Below are 24,853 nucleotides of genomic sequence, written 5' to 3' on the forward strand. Positions count from 1 at the left end.
ACACTACATTTCTTTGGTCAGCTCAAGCTCAACATTCATTTGAGTATCTGTTAGGTGTCTCCCCAGGGGGGTAAGTGTCAGGTCAGGCCGAAGCCACGGGGCCAGTGTACCACCTGAGACATATGTAGATCATCTGATAAGGGCCCCTTAAAATGACTCAGACCACACAGCATTATGATCTAAAGCCAATTATGTTTATTGCACAGTGCAAGCATTTCTTATAACAGCATACAGGGTTAAGGGGATGACACGTTAGGACCGCGTCATCTTACACAGTTATACAGAGCAAAGTACAATGTGAAGCTGGAAAATGAGTTTCTCATAACAAGAATTACATAGTCATAATAGGCTAACATCTGCCGAGACAACAAGGTTTCTGAACCACCTTATTGACATTATCTTATTCTGGGCGAATAGCCAGAATACATTGTCAAGGCCGAACAGCTAAGGAAACTATCATAACATGCACATAGTTCGCCCTACATAATAACCCATTATAATAAAGTTTAATCATTACAAAATGGCTACTAGGAACAAGATGGCTGCGAGGAACAAGATGGCTGCCATCAGGTTCATATTACCCCTAACATACCATCCTTTTATTCTAACAGAATAACATAAAAATAGACAGGCATAGAAAATTAGTAAAGCCTTATATTATGGTAACAGAACTCTATAAGAATACTAAAGAGAAAAATATTCCTATGTCGTGATATACTTTTATAGGCTAATTGTCACTGCATATAGGTACAACCCCTCCAATACCCTCCATCTATCTTCCAGCCTTCCCAAAACTACCGGTCTACCGGCACAGAGACCCAACCAGCCCCCCATCTACCCCCAAACAACGCTGCATTGTTTATTTCTCCACCTGCATTGCTAGCACCCCCCAATATGTCCAACAGTTCCTTTTCCACAGTAAAGCATGACATAGCAACAGCACAACTGTCTCTAGGTGGCCTCTGAACACTTTAGGAACAGTCTTTGTCCATTTGAGAGCGCTGCACCTTGACACTTTGCTATAATACAGTTCTCCAACAGTTCATTTGCAGTAGGGGTGCTTATCCACGTTTCTTCCGCAGGGAGATACTGGAAATCTGATGGTTTGTTCATGGGGTAGACAAGGCAACCAGTGGATACCCATGGCAAGCAAACACTCGAGTCACAGGGAGTCTAGGAAGCAAACAGAAACAGTACAGGATGAGTACACACCGTAATACAATCACAATTATGTCCAAATAAAATGTCACTTTCATCCTATGTCATTTAAAATCAAACAAAACATTGTTGATATATAATACAAACTAAATACATTGATATTTCTCAGAGAATAATTTACAACTTCTCTATATACTTTTAAATGATACTTCTTGAATACTACGCAAGTGAAAACCTGCCAGACTTCATCAAGGGCCTGAAGGGTTATGCCAAAACTTATGCTAAGGCCTGCCCTGTAGCAAAAATGGAAAAAAAGAAAACAGTCAATAAAAATAAATGAATTTCTTTACAATGTCACTTTGAACTTCTAAAAATAAAAGAACCTTGTGTTGCTTTATTCTGGATGGCTGCTATCTATAATGTTTATAATTCTCCAACCATGATCCTAATATTCAACAATCTCATCTGATATAAACACTACTAGTTTACTAATTATTTTATGCAACCTAAATTCTCTCACACTCCTGTATGAGGAAAGCATACAAACAGAACATCATTTAAAACTACAAGCTCTTTTAAAGGTAAACACATCTTTATGGTAAGAATTACTCTCTTTGACAAACATCAGGAATGACCAAATTCACTTTGCAGATACCATACTAATTAATAAAAGGGGAAAATACATGTGCTTTCATAAACTATAATTATGCTATTCCCTAAACAAACATTTCTCTGTATATTTACTATAAACTTCTAGCTTAGACGTGTCCTCCTTATGTTCTAAAGGGTGAAGGGTCTAAAATATTATGATATGTTCCAGCATTTTCCTTAAACATATTTTTTATACTCAGTGGGCCATTCAATAGGGTACAATACTGCGAAGTTCACAGTTACATTTAGCTAAAGGGTTACGTTGTTAAACACATAAACTACAATGTGCACTAATACCAATAAAGCATATGATGTCTTATACCCAATATGATCAATAAAAATAAAACAAATACAAGAGAATACAAGTTAAACAATACTCCCCTAATTTAATTGGTTGACCCTGTAACAGCATAACAGGACCTCCATATCGAGCGGTAAGGCACAGTCCAGAGAAGGATAGTCTTTATGTCCTGAAGACACACATCAGAGGAAACAGTCATGGATTACCCAGAGTCCAGTTCTGGGGCTGGTACCAGCATGCAAAGCAAAGAATGGATCCAAAGATAGTTCAGCAACTTTTACTGCAGTATGGTGGTTAAAACAAGCTTGACAAAAGGTCTTTCATCTTCATCTTTTATTTCTTTAAAGTTTTACTTGCTTTCAATCTTTAATCTTTTGAAGAGTGCACTTATGGAATTTTGCCTGTACAGATTTGACCTTAATATGGGAACTCAGAAATAATTCAGTTAGTGTCTTTCAATCTCTGAATACAGCATACTCTCATCCTGTAAATACAAATATAGTGTTAAGAACCACATAGAAAAATAAAACATTTTAGGCATCTGAAATTAACACAGAAAGACAATAAAAAGATCTAATCCACCAGGGAGGGAAAAAAAAGGAGTGGGGTCTGGGTGTACAGGCTACGACCGGGGTGGCCATCAAGGTAGATGCTTTCCGTGGCCATATTCCCAATGAAGGAAAGTTCTAGACAATCCTAGGGACGTAGTGCATCCTGCATAGGGGTAAGACAAGGAAATTTAGGGCACAGCTGGTGGTTAGACAATAACATTGTAAGAGGAGATTCAAAACGTTTTAGGTTCACCTCCTAAAAACAATCACCCCCATTACATAAAGATATTCATCAATACTCATCAATACTTCCACCATGTTTGCGTGAAACATCTCATGTGACACGCAAACACAAGATAACAAGAAACTAAACGACAAATCATGCACTCCACTCATGCAGAGACAATTCTCAATAGCAAGCAAAATGAAATACACTTCACTATTCACTATGCTGTCCATACAGCATGCTTCCACACGTAGTCACAAAAGAGAAAAACATAACAAACAAACAGTGAAAACCAATCGTTCTTGTCTTTCACAAAAGAAAACATTAGCTGCTGACACAAATTTCAAACAACCACAAGTAACCTAAAATTCAACACATTTTCTGACATTCACTGGAATGCAACACTCTCAGAACACTACAAACAATTAAAAACATCCACTATGTACAAAACTTTGATATCACACAAAGAAAGCAATCACAGCAGATGCCCAAGAAACTTCAGTTGCAGATTGCACAAATAAAATTGCGCTTATTTGAGAACGATCAGATAACCACGGTAGCCACTGTTAAAGGGACATTCTAGGATAAATGAAAATTTCATTATTCAGATAGGACTTTTAATTTTAACCAACCTTCCTAGATTAAACCAAACATAGGTAGGCTCATATGCTAATTTTTAAGCCTTTGAGGGCTGCCTCTTATCACAGGCTGTATAAATCTCATTACAACACCAAGAGACAAAATACACGTAAGCCATATAAATAAAACTAAAACTGTGATCAGATAAATTAGCAAGTTTTATAAATGCAGTAGAATCAGATAAAATGTGCATCATTTGTTTGCCGTCCCGTATCGCCTTAAGTAGGGGTGTTTATTGTAGACACATTATAGCCCACGGCTTAGCTGTTAAGCAGCAATCCAAGTCATTGCAATAATAGTGGTAGACTAGTTAATAACCAAATAACTATATATATTTTAAAGTGTCACTGAAATCACTTCATTAAATAATATCTCATTTATTTATTGAACGCAGTGGGGGTTATTTTAAATAACAAAGAGTTCTGAAATATCTGTGAGATACAGTTTGACAGCCACAGAAATAAAATTATCATTTTTAAGCTATATTCTGTGACAGAATATAATATAAATACTTGTTTTTTTGTGTAGTTAGCAATTTATAGTTATCATTTTTTATAACATAGAACACCAGTACTGCCGCTTTAAATGTAAAGTGCAAATCGTTCTCTCTGCAACAAAGCCAGAGAAACCTTTTTTTTTTTTTTTTTTAAAGAAAAGCAAAACATGCACAGTGTTATCATTCCTCTCAAAGATAGTAAGGCAAGCTCAAAGTTTCATTTTTACTTAAAGGAGAAACACTGTTTACTGCTGAAAAATATAAAATTCACACTAAAACTTGATAAATGCTAATTAGTTTAACCACAACAACAAAATTATTGGATTTAACATTATGTATAATTTGATATTCACCATTCTGCAGCTCTCTAGCCAAATATAATCAACCGCATATAACACAAAAAATAAGCTTTCTACAAAAGAATACTAATACAATTTCCCCTTTAAATTATTCCCAATGATCCTTATAATAAAAAATGTATACTGACGTTCATTAAATAGCCTAAACAAGCATAAGCAGCATAAGAATGCACTCACAGCGGGATGCAGACTAGTTAAAGGGACATTTTACCCAAACTCAAAAATAATCTTTAATTGAAACTGCTAACACAGTGAAATATACTAGTGTTAGGCTCACAGTAAACCTCATTGTCTTTTCTGTAAATATTCCCTTAAATTCTCAGATGTTATATCAGTTTGACTGTATCCCTTTAAATATTTTCACTCCTCTGTTTTTTTCGGGTTTTTTTTCTGTCCGCTAGTCTCACGGATCCCTACACTAAAATTGTAGACAACTTATCACTTCAGTTTGCATTACAGAGAGAATTAAGTTATGCTGCAAAAAGAAATATCTGCTATCTAAAGAGCAGATTTAAAATAAATATATACAAAGAAAGGTCTCTTAAAATATATTTAGCAAACTACTAATACAGTGTTATTGCACTGGTCCATTAAATAATAAAATGACAATTTTCTATTGCTCCGTCTACGCACTGAGCTCTGATTTTACAGACAAATATAAGATAATGAGATATTCTTATTATCTAAAATTCAACCCATCGCAATCAACTGTGTTTTGAAAGCATAAAACCAGCTACTTCATATATATACAAATAAACTTGCAAATGCAATTTCTCCTATATGTTATACTATGCAGCTTGTATAACAAGTCATGGACAATACATTAATAGCAACACCTTGTTACAGTGGACTGTCCCTTTAAGGACTAACCATTCATCACATAAATCTCATATATATATATCCCAACCATAATTTAGGCTGCTTGTATGATTTACCACACAAATTTCACCTCTGTACTGTAGCATGACCTGCAGATTAATTTACTTGCAACAAAAACGGACGCACTTTTAGATACATTTTCAACTACAGCCTAAAACTATATCTCATTAGGTGCACTAACTCCGTGCACAGACCTTACAAATACAACATACGTTAACCCATTAATCATACCGGAAACAGTTTCATATTTACCAGAGCGTGACAAAAAAATCACACACACCATCGCACTTTCAAAGCCACTTTCAAAGCCGTTACTTCACTTGCAAAAACAATATCATATCTTTACATGCCGAAAAACAATTATCACTTAAAACTAAAACTGCATATGAATACCACATATTTAAAACATGCTGGTGACTTTAAAATACAGGTATATAAAATAACATTACCGAATATCTTCTAAAAACGTCTGATTTCCCAGCAGAGAAACAGAAAGAAACAGTTTTACATTTTTACAGCGATACAGACAAGCTCATTTCATCTCGCATACCAGAGATTCACTCCCTTTTTTCCTTTCTCAGAAAAACATCTATTGCATAGCGTACGAGATACATATATATATATATATAAAAACCCACAAGATTAACTTGCCACCAAGTCCAAAATGTATTTTATTCAGAAACCCCGCAAAATGGCCACTTTTGCACGGCTTGGGACAATCATTTTCAAATAACACATTCTGTTTTTGGTTTAAAGTAAATCTGTTACACGCATACCACAGTGAGAACCTACAGACCATCACACATTATGCATCTCAATATACAAAATTTCCTTACTGCAAGCAAACAAAAAGTCTTACAAACGGAGCTGCTGTAACAGTTTCTTTTCTTTCTTTTTTTTTTTTCTTCTGATCTATGTGCGCGCTCAGTGGTGGCCCCCCTTCTTTGCCTGCTACATTTTTTAACACAGAGATTTCTCTATTTATCACACAGCAGTACTCACTGACAGTGTTTTAAAAAAATATTTCTGTCTTTTGCAGAAACTATTAACTCTCCTTTTCTTTTACCTTATACATGTAATTTTCTCTGTGCATTCTTATCTATAAACACAGGTCAAATACAGCAACGTTTCGGGCTAACAATAAGCCCTTTCTCAAGCCTGACATAAATTAAACAAACCATCATTTAAATAGCCATAATGGCGCCAAACAATTGTGAAAAAATTGCACATATATCGCCCTCCAGTGGTGGACTTGAATATTGCATGTCAAAATACATTTTCTTGCAGTTACAAAAATACAAATGTGTTACAAAATATTATACATTGTATATATTGCAAAAATCAACTTCATAAATAAAGTGCCAAGTGATCCTATAAAAATAAAAATAGAAAGTAAAAAATTAGAATTGAATAATATTTGTGACAACTAAATTCAATGTGAATATACTAGTGAAAATAGGTATATTAGAAATATTCAAATATATTAAAATTTAAAATTAATCACAATACTCATATCAGAATCTCTTAATTACCATATATATATAGAACCACAATCAACCGAATGGACTATATATAGAATAAAAAATTGATATATATGGGAATCCTTCAACAAAGGATACCCATATAACAATAAGTCAGAAATTAAAAACTAATGGATACTCAGTATATAGATAGATAATGCCAAAAATATATGTCCAATAATGTCACTCAAATGACCTTTTTGACTTACTAATTAAGGCATAATCCATTATGATGCTAGATTTAAATATATAACCAAGGAAATTGAATTTATATCACAAATATTATTCAATTCTAATTTTTTACTTTCTATTTTTATTTTTATAGGATCACTTGGCACTTTATTTATGAAGTTGATTTTTGCAATATATACAATGTATAATATTTTGTAACACATTTGTATTTTTGTAACTGCAAGAAAATGTATTTTGACATGCAATATTCAAGTCCACCACTGGAGGGTGATATATGTGCAATTTTTTTTCACAATTGTTTGGCGCCATTATGGCTATTTAAATGATGGTTTGTTTAATTTATGTCAGGCTTGAGAAAGGGCTTATTGTTAGCCCGAAACGTTGCTGTATTTGACCTGTGTTTAAAAATAAAAAGTCACTTTGCTCACTGCTGGAGACTACCTTCTTTTGCTTGAATCGTCTGGGCTTGGTCAGCCCTCTCCGTGCACTAGTGAGTGGTGGGTGCTGTATCCATTCCTATTTCATTTGAAGTATATACCTGACCATTGGAATACCTGCACCACTATGGCTTTTGAAAATGCAAACACTATAAAGGGTCCTAACACTTTTGGGTACTCAGCAGAGGATGCACAGGTGATATTTTCCTCAGTGATGGGGTCTAGTGACTTTCTAAATGTTGCCCCTAAAGAGAGATCCAGCAAATGCTTGGAGAAGGACAGCGTGAAGCATATGGTTCTACAGTTACATGCTGTTACTTTGTCTGAATATTTCAAAGTCAAGCGGATACCTAGAGGCTTGCGTATGTCTACACGTCCAACCCTGTTTGCAGACAAGCCTGAATATTGTGAAAGATTCGAGAGCATCTTAAATAAATGCTCGTTTGACATAATCACCTGGACTGTCGAGTATGCACAGAAGGAAATTACAAGATATAAGGGTGAAGTAGAGAAGGCGAAACAAGAACTACAACAGAGTATACCCCTTGAAGAATATAAAGCATTACTGGACAAGATTACCAAATCTGTGGGTGAATACAAGAAAATCTTGGAGGAGGGTAAACGTACCAAATTTATGCGTGATGAGCAGGACTATGCACAAGGTAACATTTACCGGTGGTCCCAGAGAGGAGATGGAGGCGGACCCCCCAAGCCGAGATTCCAGCGTCAGAGACGTGAGAAGCGTAGAGCACCAGGTGACACTCAGAGTGAGTCGGAATCGTCAGCTTCTTTTTTTACGGTTTTTCGGATTCGGACGCAGACACCGGAGGGGTGGTAGGAAACACCGGAAGCGTTCAACCATCCAATCATGGAGCGAAGAAAGCCAAACAAACCCGGTGGAACAGCCGTGGCAGAGGCCGGAATCCCAACTAAGTATAGCACGGGGCGCTGTGAGTACTAGATCACATTCACAGAATTCAGTAATTCAACATTTGAATCTCTGTCAACATCAAAGTCCGTTACATTATATGTATCAGAAATACAAGAGTCATTTACCAAAAGTCCGCTTGTAAGCGGACTTTTGGTAAATGACTCTTGTATTTCTGATACATATAATGTAACGGACTTTGATGTTGACAGAGATTCAAATGTTGATAAATTAACAACTAAGAGCGAATATGCAGGTTATATTAATAATGACAGTTGGGCTGATGCTCACGCTAAAGATGTTAATATTGTCCACAACATCTCAGGGGTTAATTTAACGAATGAAGAAGTCACTCTCCTTAATAAAGGGCTATCATACTGCCCTATTAACAAAGGGAATTTATTCCAATTGAAACATGAATTACATGCTTTTTTTCGCAGGATTAAACTGAAATTGTTTTTTCACAAAAAAGGTAAAATTGATAATGGGGTAACCCCTTCTAAGAGCAATGAGATGCTTACTTGCCAGACAGTGGGTCTTAGAAAAAATAGCAATTTTAACCCTGTCATTACTGATAATGGAGCCAATACATTCTTTGATTTGGTGCTTAGGGATGTTGAGCAATTATTCCAGACACCTGATATTATGTTCCAAAAACGATTGATGGAATATAAAAATGACTCAGCATCCTTGAAGTGCTTGAAGCAGAGAAAGGAATTGGCTATTAAGGCAGCAGACAAGGGTGGGGCCTTGGTAGTAATGAACCAGGAGGCATATATATCTGAAATTGAGCAACAACTTAGTGATACCTCTGTATACAGCAGGATTGGTTATGACCCCACACATAAGATTCAGAGAGAGATTACCAGTATTCTGGGTAAAGCTAAAAATAATGGATTGATTTCCAAAGATTTGTATGATTTTTTACAGGTTAAACATCCAGTGAGACCTGTTATCTATTGTCTGCCAAAGATCCATAAGAATGAGTTAGAACCACCTGGCAGACCAATAGTAGCAGGATCAGGATCTATTTTCACTAATATTTCTATCTTCTTGGACAAGATTTTACAACCATATGTGGTTAAATCTACATCTTATATCCAAGACACATATGATTTTTAAAAAAAAATTGAACAACTGGATTTGGAAAATACTAAGGTAATTCTGTTTACACTTGACGTGTCCAGTCTATACACGTCTATTAAACACACAAGTGGGATAGAATCAGTTGCCAAGGTTTTGAAAAATGACAATAGATTCAGTTTATCTCAGATACAATTGTTTCTAGAATTATTAGAGGTTATTCTCTATATGAATTATTTCCTTTTCAAGGATGAATTTTTCTTTCAAAAGAAGGGTACTGCAATGGGATCCAATGTCGCCCCAACATATGCCAACATTTTTATGAACAATTTTGAAGAAATTTTTGTCTATGAACATACATTATTTAAGAAATTTGGTGCCACATGGTGGAGGTTCATTGACGATGTGTTTGGCATATGGTATGGCGACATTGGATCCCTACTCTTATTCATTGATGATCTCAATAAGTCTGTTAATGGCATTAAATTTTGTTTGACATGGAATGAGCAGTCTATTCAATTTCTAGACACATGCATCTATAAGGTGGAACATGGATTAAAGGCGGATATTTATTCAAAGCCCACAGACAGAAATAACACTTTGCTGTATGGCAGCTTTCATCCACCTTCCACCTTTAAAGCAATACCAAAAAGTCAATTATTAAGAGTGGATCGCATTGTGTCTGATATTGAATTAAAAACGAAAAGACTGGAACAGATGTCAAACAAATTTGTACAAAGAGGTTACCCGTTTGAACTTGTGAATAAAGAAAAGCAAAACATTATTTCAAGAATTGGAAAGTCTGAACCCACTGAAATTAAGAGGAATAGGAATAAAGATAAGACCAATAGGCTATTATTTGTATCACAATATAGTACCAGGAGTAGTCAGGTGAATAAAATTATACGGAAGTATTGGCACATTCTACAGAAGTGTCATCCTGACATTAATGCATTCCATGAACCACCAATGCCGGCTTACAAAAGGAGTCCAAATATTAAAGATCAATTGGTTAGAGCTGATGTTGGTAGTCATAAGTATCACCAGAAAACTATTACGGGTAAGCGACGCACTGGTTGTTATCCTTGCCTTTCCTGTATAAATTGTAATTCTATGATTAAGGGAGGAGAATTTTTTCATCCCTATACAGGTAGAAAATACTGAATTAAAGAATATTTGACTTGTAGAACAGAGTTTATCATTTATGCCGTTAAGTGTCCATGTTCATTGGTATACATTGGACAATCGACAAGAGAGGCACGTGAGAGAATATCTGAGCACAAGTCAAATATCAGATGTGGCAAGGATGCTCCAGTGTCTGCGCATTTTTTACAAGCAGGACACAGTATTAGCCAATTACGTTTTAAGATCTTGGAACATATACACATGCCTAGGAGAGGGGGTGATAGAGAGGCCTTATTGAATAAAAGGGAGGCCTTTTGGATTAATGAACTTAACACCTTATGGCCTAAAGGCCTTAATAGGGAGTGTAATTGGACAACATTTAAAATGTAAAAAATCATAATTTAATATCAAGCAAGATAAATTGGTTAATCCTGTTAGTAAGCTTAGGGGTTTGCATTTCCTTGGTTATATATTTAAATCTAGCATCATAATGGATTATGCCTTAATTAGTAAGTCAAAAAGGTCATTTGAGTGACATTATTGGACATATATTTTTGGCATTATCTATCTATATACTGTGTATCCATTAGTTTTTAATTTCTGACTTATTGTTATATGGGTATCCTTTATTGAAGGATTCCCATATATATAAATTTTTAATTCTATATATAGTCCATTCGGTTGATTGTGGTTCTATATATATATGGTAATTAAGAGATTCTGATATGAGTATTGTGATTAATTTTAAATTTTAATATATTTGAATATTTCTAATATACCTATTTTCACTAGTATATTCACATTGAATTTAGTTGTCACAAATATTATTCAATTCTATTTTTTTACTTTCTATTTTTATTTTTATAGGATCACTTGGCACTTTATTTATGAAGTTGATTTTTGCAATATATACGATGTATAATATTTTGTAACACATTTGTATTTTTGTAACTGCAAGAAAATGTATTTTGACATGCAATATTCAAGTCCACCACTGGAGGGCGATATATGTGCAATTTTTTCACAATTGTTTGGCGCCATTATGGCTATTTAAATGATGGTTTGTTTAATTTATGTCAGGCTTGAGAAAGGGCTTATTGTTAGCCCGAAACGTTGCTGTATTTGACCTGTGTTTAAAAATAAAAAGTCACTTTGCTCACTGCTGGAGACTACCTTCTTTTGCTTGAATCGTCTGGGCTTGGTCAGCCCTCTCCGTGCACTAGTGAGTGGTGGGTGCTGTATCCATTCCTATTTCATTCTTATCTATAAGCAGTTCCTATTTCTCAACACAATAATAGCCACAATAATAACATGCACAGCCACTTAATATTTTCTACGCACAGCCTCATTTTATATAGCAGCAAAAGCAAGCATCAGATATCAAAATGAGCTTCAGGTGGGTAACAAAACTCTATTATGGGAATGAATATGGGAAACTTTAACACACGTGAGACTCACTCACTGCCACCTTGCCCGGAGGAGCTTATCTTAAAAGCTCTCCGTCAACTGGCATTCATATATTTCTTGCGCGCTTATCACAGACAGGACTCACAATACCTGTCGTATCCCAGCACAGGACTCTACACCTGTCTGGAGGGGTATCACAACTGCCGGCAGGACTATAACCTCCGCAAACCTGTGCTTCAACCACAGGAACCCCTTTAACCCTTTATCATATATTATCAACACCTATTAACAGACTAAATTTAGGTTCAGATTCACAGAAGGAAAGCATGGTACAAGCACTCATACTTACCCACGGCGAATCCCACAAACTGACATCAAAATTGTTAGGTGTCTCCCCAGGGGGTAAGTGTCAGGTCAGGCCGAAGCCATGGGGCCAGTGTACCACCTGAGGCATATGTAGATCATCTGATAAGGGCCCCTTAGAATGACTCAGACCACGCAGTATTATGATCTAAAGCCAATTCTGTTTATTGCACAGTGCAAGCATTTCATATAACAGCATACAGGGTTAAGGGGATGACACGTTAGGACCGCGTCATCTTACACAGTTATACAGAGCAAAGTACAATGTGAAGCTGGAAAATGAGTTTCTCATAACAAGAATTACATAGTCATAATAGGCTAACATCTGCGGAGACAACAAGGTTTCTGAACCACCTTATTGACATTATCTTATTCTGGGCGAATAGCCAGAGTACATTGCCAAGGCCGAACAGCTAAGGAAACTATCATAACATGCACATAGTTCGCCCTACATAATAACCCATTATAATAAAGTTTAATCATTACAAAATGGCTACTAGGAACAAGATGGCTGCGAGGAACAAGATGGCTGCCATCAGGTTCATATTACCCCTAACAGTATCTTAAGAATGCATTCACTACCGCACCAATATTACACTATCCTAATCCTGAACTCCAATATATACTGGAGGTAGATGCCTCCGAATTCGCTATCGGAGCGATCCTGTCCCAAAGAAAATCCCTTAAAGAACCAATGCATCCTGTAGCTTTTTATTCTCATTCTTTATCATCTTCATAAATTAACTACCCAATCGGGGAAAAAGAGTTACTCTCCATCAAAACTTTGTTGGAACATTGGGGACATCTCTTAGAGGGAACAAGTCTTCCTATATTAATATACACAGACCACAAAAATGTACAGTACCTTCAAGCCAACTGAACTCTGTCTAGATTTCATTATCTCATAATGTACCGTCCTGGTTCAAAAAACGGAAAGGCGGATGCCCTCTCCAGGAAGGATTTGAATCCTTATTCTAATGTTACTCACACAACAGTTATACCTCCTGATTATTTTGTGGCATTAACAACCAATCTTTTGCAGACCATAAAACAGTCACAAGAACAGGATCCGCTCATACTCGACCTTAACCTGCAGAAACATGAGAATGGTCTACCACAAAGACTTGTTATACATCTTTCCCATGACTCAATCTTATGTGGACACCCTGGTATACAAAATACCACAAACCTTCTCCAAATAACTATTTGGTGGCCAAACATATCATCGACTGTTAAAGATTATATAAAGGGCTGTTCAACATGCACTATATCCAAGAAAGATCATTCCAAACCCTATGGTTTGTTTATGTCTCTACCAGTACCCAGTCGTCCATGGAAAGAGATAGACATGGATTTTATTGTAGAATTACCTAAGTCCACCTCATTTACCACTGTTTTTTTTGTCAACGACCTTTTTACTAAAATGGCTCATTTCCTCCCTTTACCAAAGATTCCCGCGGCCTCTCAAACAGCAGAACTGTTTTTGAATAATATTGTCAGAATTCATGGTCACAGATAGAGGTAGTCAATTCACCTCTCGATTCTGGACTTCTCTCTGTCAAAGACTTAATATTGATAGGAAACTTACAACTTCATACCACCCACAAACAAACGGTCAATGTGAACGAACCAATCAATCATTAGAACAGTATTTAAGAATATACTGCAACCAACAACAAGATAATTGGGCCAATTTACTAAGTACAGCAGAATTTGCGTACAATAACACTGTCAATCAATCAACTCGGATTTCTCCATTCTACGCTAACTATGGTTTCAACCCAGATTTCCAGCTTATTCCTAATATTCAGACTTCCTGTCCAAAAGTCAATGATGTCGTTAATACCCTGACACAAACATTTCAAACATTGCATGACAACATCATCGAAGCCCAAAAACGACATAAATACTATTATGATCTCAGACATAGACCAGCTCCATCATACAAGGTGGGAGACAAAGTCTGGTTATCAACATCCCATCTCAAGTTAGGAACACCGTCTCATAAATTCACGCAATTATATGTAGGACCCTTTCCAGTTCCGAGGGTTGTCAATCCTAATGCCCTTACTTTACAACTCCCAGATCACTATCATATACATCCCATGTTTCATGTATCTTTATTGAAACCGTACAACGCAAATAGTAGGTCACTACCCACATCCAGTAATGCCGTGCCTCAACCTCAGCCCACGGAAAGCTATGAGGTCTCCAGTATTCTTGACTCCAGATACCACAGAGGCTTATTACAGTATCTTGTCCATTGGAAAGGTTACGACCACGATGAAGACTCTTGGGAACCATCTACCAATGTCTCGGCACCCCGTCTGGTTTCTATTTTCCATCAACGGAATCCGGACAGACCCTCTCCTTAAAACCCTGGAGGGTTTTCCTTTAGGGGGGATACTGTTAAATTTTATGTCTGTGTGTCTTATACCTTTAAGTGGGTTGGAACAACTCTCCCTTTATAAGCTCCTTCTGATCCTTACACATTGCTTGTTATTCCGTTTTGGACCTTGCTTCCAGTGTTGTTGAAATACAAGCCCCAGCATCCTCTGCTGCTACTTCCTGTCCGGATTCTATTGTGCTCTCAGTGCTTCCTGCAGTCCCACTTCTCAGCTTGTACTCTTTGCTGCTTTCTCCTACCGGATCATCGTCTCCTCTCAACCGGATCCTGTCGTCACTTGCGGTTATTCCGTATCAGTTAATATGCAACTCATATGTATGCATACAAACAACTTCTTGTCGTTACTCACTAAGACTGCTCCATTTTTGTATAAGGCATTTATTTCACACTGTCACCAATTTTGTATCTACCATTTTCCATCATTAGCAATCCATTTTTGTATTTTACTTTTTGTAACCTAACATTTATATTTTTCTATTTCAAATTTGTTGGCACATATTAATAGTAACCATACTCCAAATCTGTGATCATAACATAATAGGGGGATATATAACTTTAAAGTATTAAGTTATAATCCCCTAACTTTGTCATATTAAGGTGCTTCATCCTTATTACAACTTCTACTAGTAATTAGATGTTGTCTGAAAGGAAAGAGCTACACATCTTAACTTATCATATACTGGGTGTCATTCTCTTTAACCCACTGAGTTCTGCATTTTCTTGGTTTAGTGAACATAACACACAGTAACGATTGATTTAAAGGCCTGGAAAGATCGTCCCTTTTCATGGTGGGGTAGACTTCAAATTTAAAAAATGAACATTCTCCCCAGATTACTATATGCTATTCAGGCTGTCCCAATCACTTTACCACAGAGCTTTCTTACACAGGCACAGCACACCTTAAACTCTTTTGTATGGGGAAACATAAAGCCCAGAGTTAAAAAATAAACTATGTTACGTCCAGTAAGAGAAGGAAGCTAGGGACTACCTAACTTGGAAGCATATTACCAAGCCACATGCTTACAGAGAACCATAGAATGGCACAGAAATAGGGATTCTAAGGCTTGGATTCCAATGGACTCACATATTCTACATTCCCCATCCCTGGGTGCCTTATGCTGGATAGCAGGCCAAAATCGTCCTCCTTGGCTGAAGGCGTACCCTCTTTTACACCATATATTTGAGCTATGGGACTCTCTTATTAAAAAATATCCAGGAATTTTAACACTGAGATCCCCCATGTCCCCCATCTCCCCGAACGCCGAATTACTGGGAGGTGTAAGGTTTGATCTACACAACCTGACTAATTGGGAGATGGGATACACAGTTCCATTATATACACTGACCAGTGACGGTAAACTTAGAGACAGACCAGAATTAACAGAAATACTGGGAGGGGGGGGCTTTTGCTAAATGGCTAAAATACAACCAGATACACCATTTCTTACACACTCATCCATTTAAGCAGTCACTCACAAGAAACCTAACCCCATTTGATCAAGTATGCTCAGGGAAACTTCCGGCACAACACACACTATCTTTGGTGAGAAAACTTCTAGCTAAAGCTCAGAACCCAAAACACCCAGACTATACTGAATGGTGGCACAGGGATTTGAATAAAATGCTTACTGACACTGAGTGGAAGCACATCTTTAATAATACAAGGAAATCCTCTTCCTCCACAAGATTCTTAGAGACAAATCACAAACTATTGGCCAGATGGTACTTGACACCAGCTAGACTGAAAAGTATTTTTCCTGCCTCCTCAGACCTGTGTTGGAAAGGATGCGGGAGGAGGGGGACGTTGATGCACATTTGGTGGGAATGTCCAAAGCTGAAACCTTTTTGGGAGAGCATTCAAAATATTATAAAACTCATAATGGGACAAAAGGAACAATACCAACTTGACCCAATGACAGCACTACTTAACCTATTGCCTGTATGTAAATGTAGATTACTACTGGTGACTAATCCAATTGACTTTGAATTCTGCTAGATCCTTAATAGCTAAACTTTGTAAGTCACAGTCTTGCCCGACGGCGACTAGCTGAATCACCCACATGACTGACACATTGAGGTTAGAAGAATATGGTTACTTTAAAGCTAATAAATTGGAATTTTTCCATGATCTAAAATTTATTTAGGAGGATATTCAACATGATCCACAAATTGACATAAGGAGTTATACACAGGACTCTGTGGTGACATGAGGAGCTTATACCTGCATTTTAACTTATTGAGGAAATCTTACCTCCGCCCATCATTCTCATCATTCCCATACTTAATCCCTAGACCAACGCATTAATTATCTTACATATACATAATGATAAGTTTGAAGGGTATGGGAAGAGCTAAAGATGTATACAATTACATTTTCTTGCATCGTGAGATTTGGTATTGTTATAGTTATTGTTATATGTTTATTTGTTATTTCAGTGATACTGTTTATCACTGACTATTTGAATGTGTTCTTTTTAACTGCTGCGAGCCTACTGTTATCAGGCAGGACCACTTTGGACATTTAGATTGAATAGACTTTGCAGCTGGTTGTGACTTACCACATAACAATGTGATGATCTGTACTATCTTGAAAATAACTGTATTGTAACAGCATTGTTGTTTCACTGTATCAAAAGACTAATATAATAATAAAAAATAATAAATATAAAAAAAAAATTAAACACGTACGGGCTTGGAAGAGCGAGAAAGGAGGGGGGAAAAATGGAAAAATGACCATATAAAAACATTGCAACCAAAGTCTCATAGTAAATTTCATCAGCTTAGAGTATTCATATAAATATATATGTAAACCTGTCCACTGCTATGCTATTTGTGTCCATCAAGTAAAGGACATATTATATTTTTCAAAAAACTCTTTAGCTTCTTCAGTGCTTGCTATGTTAACCAAACTCCCATTTTCTTCAACTAGGTATACTGGGTATAGAAGTTTTGCCTTATATCCAGCTTGAATTAATTTTGTGCAGAATGGTACCATTTCTTTCCTCTTAGATGCAGTATCGCTGGAATAATCCTGGAAGAGCAATATTTTGGCTTATCGGGTTGACACCCCCTGCTGGTGGCTGATTGACCACAAGTCTGCAGGGGGCGGCGTTGCACCAGCAGCTCACAAGAGCTGCTGGTGCAATGCTCAATACAGAGAGCGTATTGCTCTCCGCATTCAGCGTTGTCTGTCGGACCTGATCCGCACTGTCGGATCAGGTCCGACAGACACTTGATAATTCGGCCTCTAGGAGTAAATTAGAAAGTTGCTTAACATTGTATGCTCTATCTGAATTGTGTTTTAGTATCCCTTTAATCTGAGAAATACAATCAGGGATTTGTACCTCAGCATGGGCATGATGACCAAAACCTTGCTGGCATGGACAGATTCTGTAAACTTTTGGGGGGGCTTTTTTGAGCATTTTATTTTAATCTATGTTTTTGCCCTTTACATACAAAACCTTACATGGCTAGTTAAACAGCATTCAAGCTAAAATTCTTTTAGGAATCTCACATTACCATTGAGACATTTTAGATAATCTCGCCAAAGTGGAGAGATTTAGATCAATGGGCCCCATATCTTGATTAATAAATACACTGTAAATAATCTAGGACTTCCAGAAATTAAAAAAAAAAAAAATTACACTGGTTGCAGATAAACCAGGTTGTAGAAACCAGGTAACTTGGGAACCAGGCTTATTTAATCACAGAACCTTGTTCACATTAGATGCCTGTTTAAAAGTTAATAATTTCTTAGGTTAGTTATAAAGGGACAGTAAAGTCAAAATTAAACTTAAATTGACTTAATGGAGCATGACATTTTAAACAACTTCCTAATTTACTTCTATTAAATTTTGCTTTATTCTCTTGGTATCTTGTGGAATGATGTATCAGGTACAGGAATATTCTCAGGGCTGTCTTTAATATTGACTGGACCCAGGGCAAAAAAATTCTTGGGCCCGTCCCCCATGCAATTTCGCTCTCCACCCCAACGTCCCAAAAAACAACTAAATCAGATTATTATTTTTAATTATTAGCCCAGCAGTGGATTATCCACTGCTGAGCTAATCATTTAAAAAAATTAAATAAATTGCAATATGTGAAACTGGACCTAAGCAGTAGTAATAAGTAAATAAATATATAAATTCCTCCACTGTGGATTCATTTAATATTCTTTTGAATGTGATTCTGGTGTGAGGTTAGCTGGTTAAAGAGATTTAGGGCAGCGAACAGGAACAAAGCAAGGTAAAGACTGAGGAGGATGCATGGAGGTGCAGTATAAGTTTACTGACTGGAACAGCAGAACTACTATGGGAAGCTGTAAAATCTGAGACAGAGAGAAAACAAAAACTATAAAAATAAACCTTACATTAATGTGTGAAGTATCAGCATGACACTATACATCAGCCACAGCAGCACATGTCACTTCTTTGCTAGGAACAAGTTCCCTCTCACCCTGCACTAGACAATGCTGCATGGGGAGGGGTGTGTGTGCACTCACTTATTCTTCCCACTGACACCTTTCTACAAAGCACTGTTCCCCTAACAAACTTCAGTTAGTTGATCTTAGGGCCACAGCAGAAAGAGCAGGGCTAAGGGGACCAGCAGACTGGATGCTGTCTGTCCAAGGCTGCATGGATACAGTGTGAGATGAGTCACACAGCCTCAAGACTGAAGAGAGTAGTGTATGCAGCTACACAGATGCTCAAATCATCACGTGCTTGCTGCTCCAGCTTTCTGCTGCATGCGCCTACAGTCAGCCCTACCCAGAAACAATCCCTACCACCAGAGCAGTTACCTGGTAACAGTGGTAACCCCAATAAGACCTTTTATGATGCAGTGGGAATGGCTGGATGCCGAGTTAGGGCTTTGCATTCAGTGCTGCACAGTGCACATCTAAAACAGCACATGGCAATAGCTTGGCATGTCACATGACACCGGCACGGTCTGGCACAGTTTTTTTAAAAAAAAATATATAAGCAGAGTACTTTTGACTGTGATAGTATTAGGATTGAATGTGTGTGTTCCCCATGTCACATCAGCAGTCTGGAATGAACCATAAAAAAAAAAAAAATGTTTTTTTTTTTGGACTCTTGGGCCCCTCAACAGAAACTGGGTCCTGGGCAGCTGCCCCTTTTGCCCTGTGTTAAAGACGGCCCTGAATATACTTATATGAAGGGAGTTTTAAACCATTATGCTTCATTATATTTCTTTAAATAGTAAGTTAATCAAAGCTAAATATAACAAAAGTAATTTTAGCATAATTTAGTACCTGCATTTTTACTTGTTTCTTTGTCATTATGTGACTCTGAAGAGTGACTCATTCAGTTAATTCTAGTTTTTCTCACACTGCTAAATATGCAGTTACTAGGTTCTGATCTCATATTTAATTGCAAGGTTTATATTCAGTCATATAAATATGTTTAGTCACATTATGTGAAAAGTTTATTATTCATCTTTATTTAAAAGTTGGGATTTAAATATTAATGGACCTTCCATCCAGCAATACACATAATTAAATATATTCATGATAATGATGTGAATTATATGTGATAACGTGGGTTATAATGATAAAAATAAATAAATAATAATCAACTATGTCAGTCAAAGTCAAAAGCTGAGTAAAAAAGTGTGTTTAAAAGGTGAAATCAAATTGTTAGGATGCTGTAAACTAGACTTGAGTCTTTAGTTTCTTGAGCAAATTAGATAAATGGATAATCCTTAAAAGAAAGGAACAGTAGAATTCCAGTTAATAGCTGCTCCGTCCCATTTAGTTCTGATAGTCATTTCCAGTGAGGGGAACTTCTTTTCTGGATCACTTCCATCTGATTTATACTTTCCTTCCCAGTGATGTGAATGAGTATCTGAAAAAAGATACGATTAATGTTGATTTTCTTGAAACAGTCTACACAATAGAATAGTTTTAGAAATATGTGTTATGCTATTGTTCTTGCTAGAATGTGTTGTTCTTTAATGATAATCATTATATCATATGTGTATTAGCTTATATTAATTTATTATTATTATACTTTATTTATATAGCACCAACATAATCCAAAGCACTGTCCATGGGTACAATTTGTTCAAATAAAACAATGATACAAAACTTGAAAGAAACAAGACAAAATGTGATAAAAATTCAGGAGGAATTGAGGGCCCTATTCTAATGGGAATTTAACATCTAGAAGGGTAGGCGGGTAAGAAACAGGAGGTGAGAACAACTTCTTCTATATCTAACAGACGGCTAGATTACAAGTGTTGCGGTACGGCTTTTAACACTGAAAAAATGGCCATTCGAGCATTATGGCCAGGAACGCATATTACAAGTCGTGTCGGTATAGCTATACCGCAAGCATTTAAGCCTGTAACATAACGTCCATTCCACACTCAAAAAAATGACGTTTTTGTATGGAGTTTTCATAGCGCCGGCATTACAGGTTGTGCGTTCAGGCTAAAAAGCTTGCGTTACAGCCTATACTGACACGATCCATACCGCCATCTGAGACCAGTAGTTATGGATATTGCGGAGAAAAAAAAAGTTTAATAAAACTCATAACTAAAGTGTTACAAAGTACACTAAAACCCATAAACTACCTATTAACCCCTAAACCGCCACCCTTCTGCATCACAAACACTATTTAAAACATATTAACCCCTAATCTGCCGCCCACCCACATCGCGACTATTAAATAAACTTGTTAACCCCTAATCTGCCGCCCACCCACATCACCAACACTATTTAACCTGACATCTCCCTGACATCGCCGACACTATAATAACGTTATTTACCCCTAAACCTCCAGCCTTCCACATCGCCACCACTAAATAAACCTATTAACCCCTAAACCTCCGGCCTCCCACATCACCGCCACTAAATAAACATATTAACCCCTAAACCTCCTGCCTCCCACATCGCTGCCACTAAATAAATTGACCCCTAAACCGCAGGCCCCCCACATTGCAAAACACTAAATTAAACTGTTAACCCCTAAACCTAACACCCCCTTACTTTAAATTAAATTAAATTACAATATAACTATATTTAAATAAATAAAAACTTACCTGTGAAATAAAAAATAAGTTAAGAGAAAGCAGGAGTTTAGAAGTGCGCTTAGGAACTAATACCAAACACCTCTCTAAGAGACACTATCCCTAAAAAGTGTCAAGATGTGATAGAAATGGTGTGTTAAGCTTTTTAGGGCTTATAGATAGAGAGGGCGCCTAGGGCTAAAGGTATCAGACACCAATATAGTGTAAAAAATTATTTAATAAAAATCAAACTATAAACATAAGAATCAACATATAAACATAAAATCAACTAATCTAAATAGGGACGTCTCCCTAGGTATTTATAAAATCCTATGTAACGGCTAGTTGCTAAAATGTATTAAATATAAGAGTTCAGATAAATAAAAAATACATGTATGATCTGTAAACTTGCATAAATCAGTCAATAGCTAAAACTCAAGATAGATAAAACAAACACCTTTGCATAGGTTAAAAAATTAGATAAGCATATGCCCAAAGGATACAGCAGATATTCACTGTATGATATAGATTAGCGTGTTATTTTCCAATAGAGGAGATTAGTCCTGTATATGTCCAGTATATTTGAAAACGTAAAGTGCTTAGTGTCAAAGTTATAACATTGATGAAGCAGTATTTTACTTTACTTTACCGCCTGTGAAGTCTTCAGTCACACCAGGGACCGCTGCGGGAGCCAAGACAGTCTCTCCCGAATTGCAAACACAGATCTCACACGTGTGTATGGACGGCCGTTTACGGACGGCGTCTGACGTGACGCCTGGTCCGTATTGTTTCTTATGTAGGCTGTATAGTAGCGTACTGATATTCAGTGTAACCAAATTGTAGATTTTTTCAGCTTCTTCGATGCCCAAGCCCCCTATTCACAGGTTTAAGCTTGCAGGTACAGTTGGATATTCAGATTCATCCACACTGTCAGAAATTTGTAGTGAAGAAATTAACCCGGGTTAGAAATAGCGATCTTGATCATCTTGATAAAGCCCACAGGTGGGTGAAACGCGTCGATTACCTTGTGACTTTGTAGCAGCTTACTAAGAGTGAATAAAGTTCACCCCATCTAGGAACAATATCGCTATTTCTAACCCGGGTTAATTTCTTCACTACAAATTTCTGACAGTGTGGATGAATCTGAATATCCAACTGTACCTGCATGCTTAAACCTGTGAATAGGGGGCTTGGGCATCGAAGAAGCTAAAAAATCTACAATTTGGTTACACTGAATATCAGTACGCTACTATACAGCCTACATAAGAAACAATACGGACCAGGCGTGACGTCAGACGCCGTCCGTAAACGGCCGTCCATACACACGTGTGAGATCTGTGTTTGCAATTCGGGAGAGACTGTCTTGGCTCCCGCAGCGGTCCCTGGTGTGACTGAAGACTTCACAGGCGGTAAAGTAAAGTAAAATACTGCTTCATCAATGTTATAACTTTGACACTAAGCACTTTACGTTTTCAAATATACTGGACATATACAGGACTAATCTCCTCTATTGGAAAATAACACGCTAATCTATATCATACAGTGAATATCTGCTGTATCCTTTGGGCATATGCTTATCTAATTTTTTAACCTATGCAAAGGTGTTTGTTTTATCTATCTTGAGTTTTAGCTATTGACTGATTTATGCAAGTTTACAGATCATACATGTATTTTTTGTTTATCTGAACTCTTATATTTAATACATTTTAGCAACTAGCCGTTACATAGGATTTTATAAATACCTAGGGAGACGTCCCTATTTAGATTAGTTGATTTTATGTTTATATGTTGATTCTTATGTTTATAGTTTGATTTTTATTAAATAATTTTTTACACTATATTGGTGTCTGATACCTTTAGCCCTAGGCGCCCTCTCTATCTATAAGCCCTAAAAAGCTTAACACACCAAATAAAAAATAAACCTAACTTTAATCTGTAAATTAACCTCACATAACTATTCTAATAAAATAAAAAAATTACCAATTCACAAATCTAAATTACAAATTTAAAAAAGCCTAACACTACGAAAAAAATAAAAAAATCTAAAATTGCAAAAAATAATAAACACTAAATTACGAAAAATAAAAAAAGCTAAGCTTACAAAAATAATAAACGAAATGATCAAAAATAAAAACAATTACACCTAATCTAATAGCCCTATAAATATAAAATACCCCCCCCAGCCTACAATAAACTACCAATAGGGCCTTTTGTAGGGCATTGCCCTAAGTTAAACAGCTCTTTTACCTGTAAAAATATACAAAGTCCCCCCAACAGTAAAACCCACCACCCAAACACCTAAGCTTACCATTGCCCCTAATGGGGCATTTGTATGGGCATTGCCCTTAAAAGGGCATTCAGCTCTTTTTCACTGTCGTTAAAAGGGCATTCAGCTCTTTTACAAAAGCCCAAAGCCCTAATATAAAAAAAAAACACCCCCAAAAAAAACAAAAAACCTAACACTAACCCCAGAATATCTACTCACGGTTCCTGAAGTCCGGACATCCATCTTCATCCAGGCGGCAAGAAGTCTTCATCCAGGTGGCGACACCTTCATTAATCTTGGGGACGTCTTTTATCCTAATCCCGGCGGCGCGGAGAGGAGCTATCCTGGAAGCCAATCCCATCCTGAGTGGAGCGTCCTCTTCATACGGTCACCATCGTACACTGAAGTTGAATGCAAGGTAGCCGTTTCAAAATGGCGTACCTTGCATTCCTATTGGCTGATTTGATTCTTCAAATTCAAAACAGCCAATAGGATGAGAGCTACTGAAATCCTATTGGCTGATTTGAACATTTCAGTTTTTTGAGTGTTTTGTTTTTAGATTAGGGATTTGGGCTTTTGTAAAAGAGCTGAATGCCCTTTTAAGGGCAGTGAAAAAGAGCTAAATGTCCTTTTAAAGGCAATGCCTATACAAATGCCCCTTTAGGGGCAATGGATAGCTTAGGTTTTTTTTAGAGTTAGGTTTTTTATTTTGGGGGGTTGTTTAGTAGCTGGGTTTTACTGTTGGGGGGACTTTGTATTTTTTTTTACAGGTAAAAGAGCTGTTTAACTTAGGGCAATGCCCTACAAAAGGCCCTTTTAAGGGCTATTGGTAGTTT

At 36.8% G+C, this 24,853-nt stretch overlaps 1 protein-coding gene across 1 annotated transcript in view; it reads right to left on the minus strand.

Moving 5' to 3' along the window:
* Window positions 1–20,443: 20,443 nt before the first annotated feature.
* Window positions 20,444–24,853, minus strand: part of MINDY4B (MINDY family member 4B) — a 109,692-nt gene continuing 105,282 nt past the window's right edge. The window contains exon 12 of the mRNA XM_053711725.1: window positions 20,444–20,586. Within this exon, the coding sequence (XP_053567700.1) occupies window positions 20,444–20,586 (143 nt within the window). The remainder of the gene's footprint in view (window positions 20,587–24,853) is intronic.

This window comes from Bombina bombina, chromosome 4 (assembly GCF_027579735.1).
Source record: "Bombina bombina isolate aBomBom1 chromosome 4, aBomBom1.pri, whole genome shotgun sequence".
Taxonomy (NCBI): domain Eukaryota; kingdom Metazoa; phylum Chordata; class Amphibia; order Anura; family Bombinatoridae; genus Bombina; species Bombina bombina.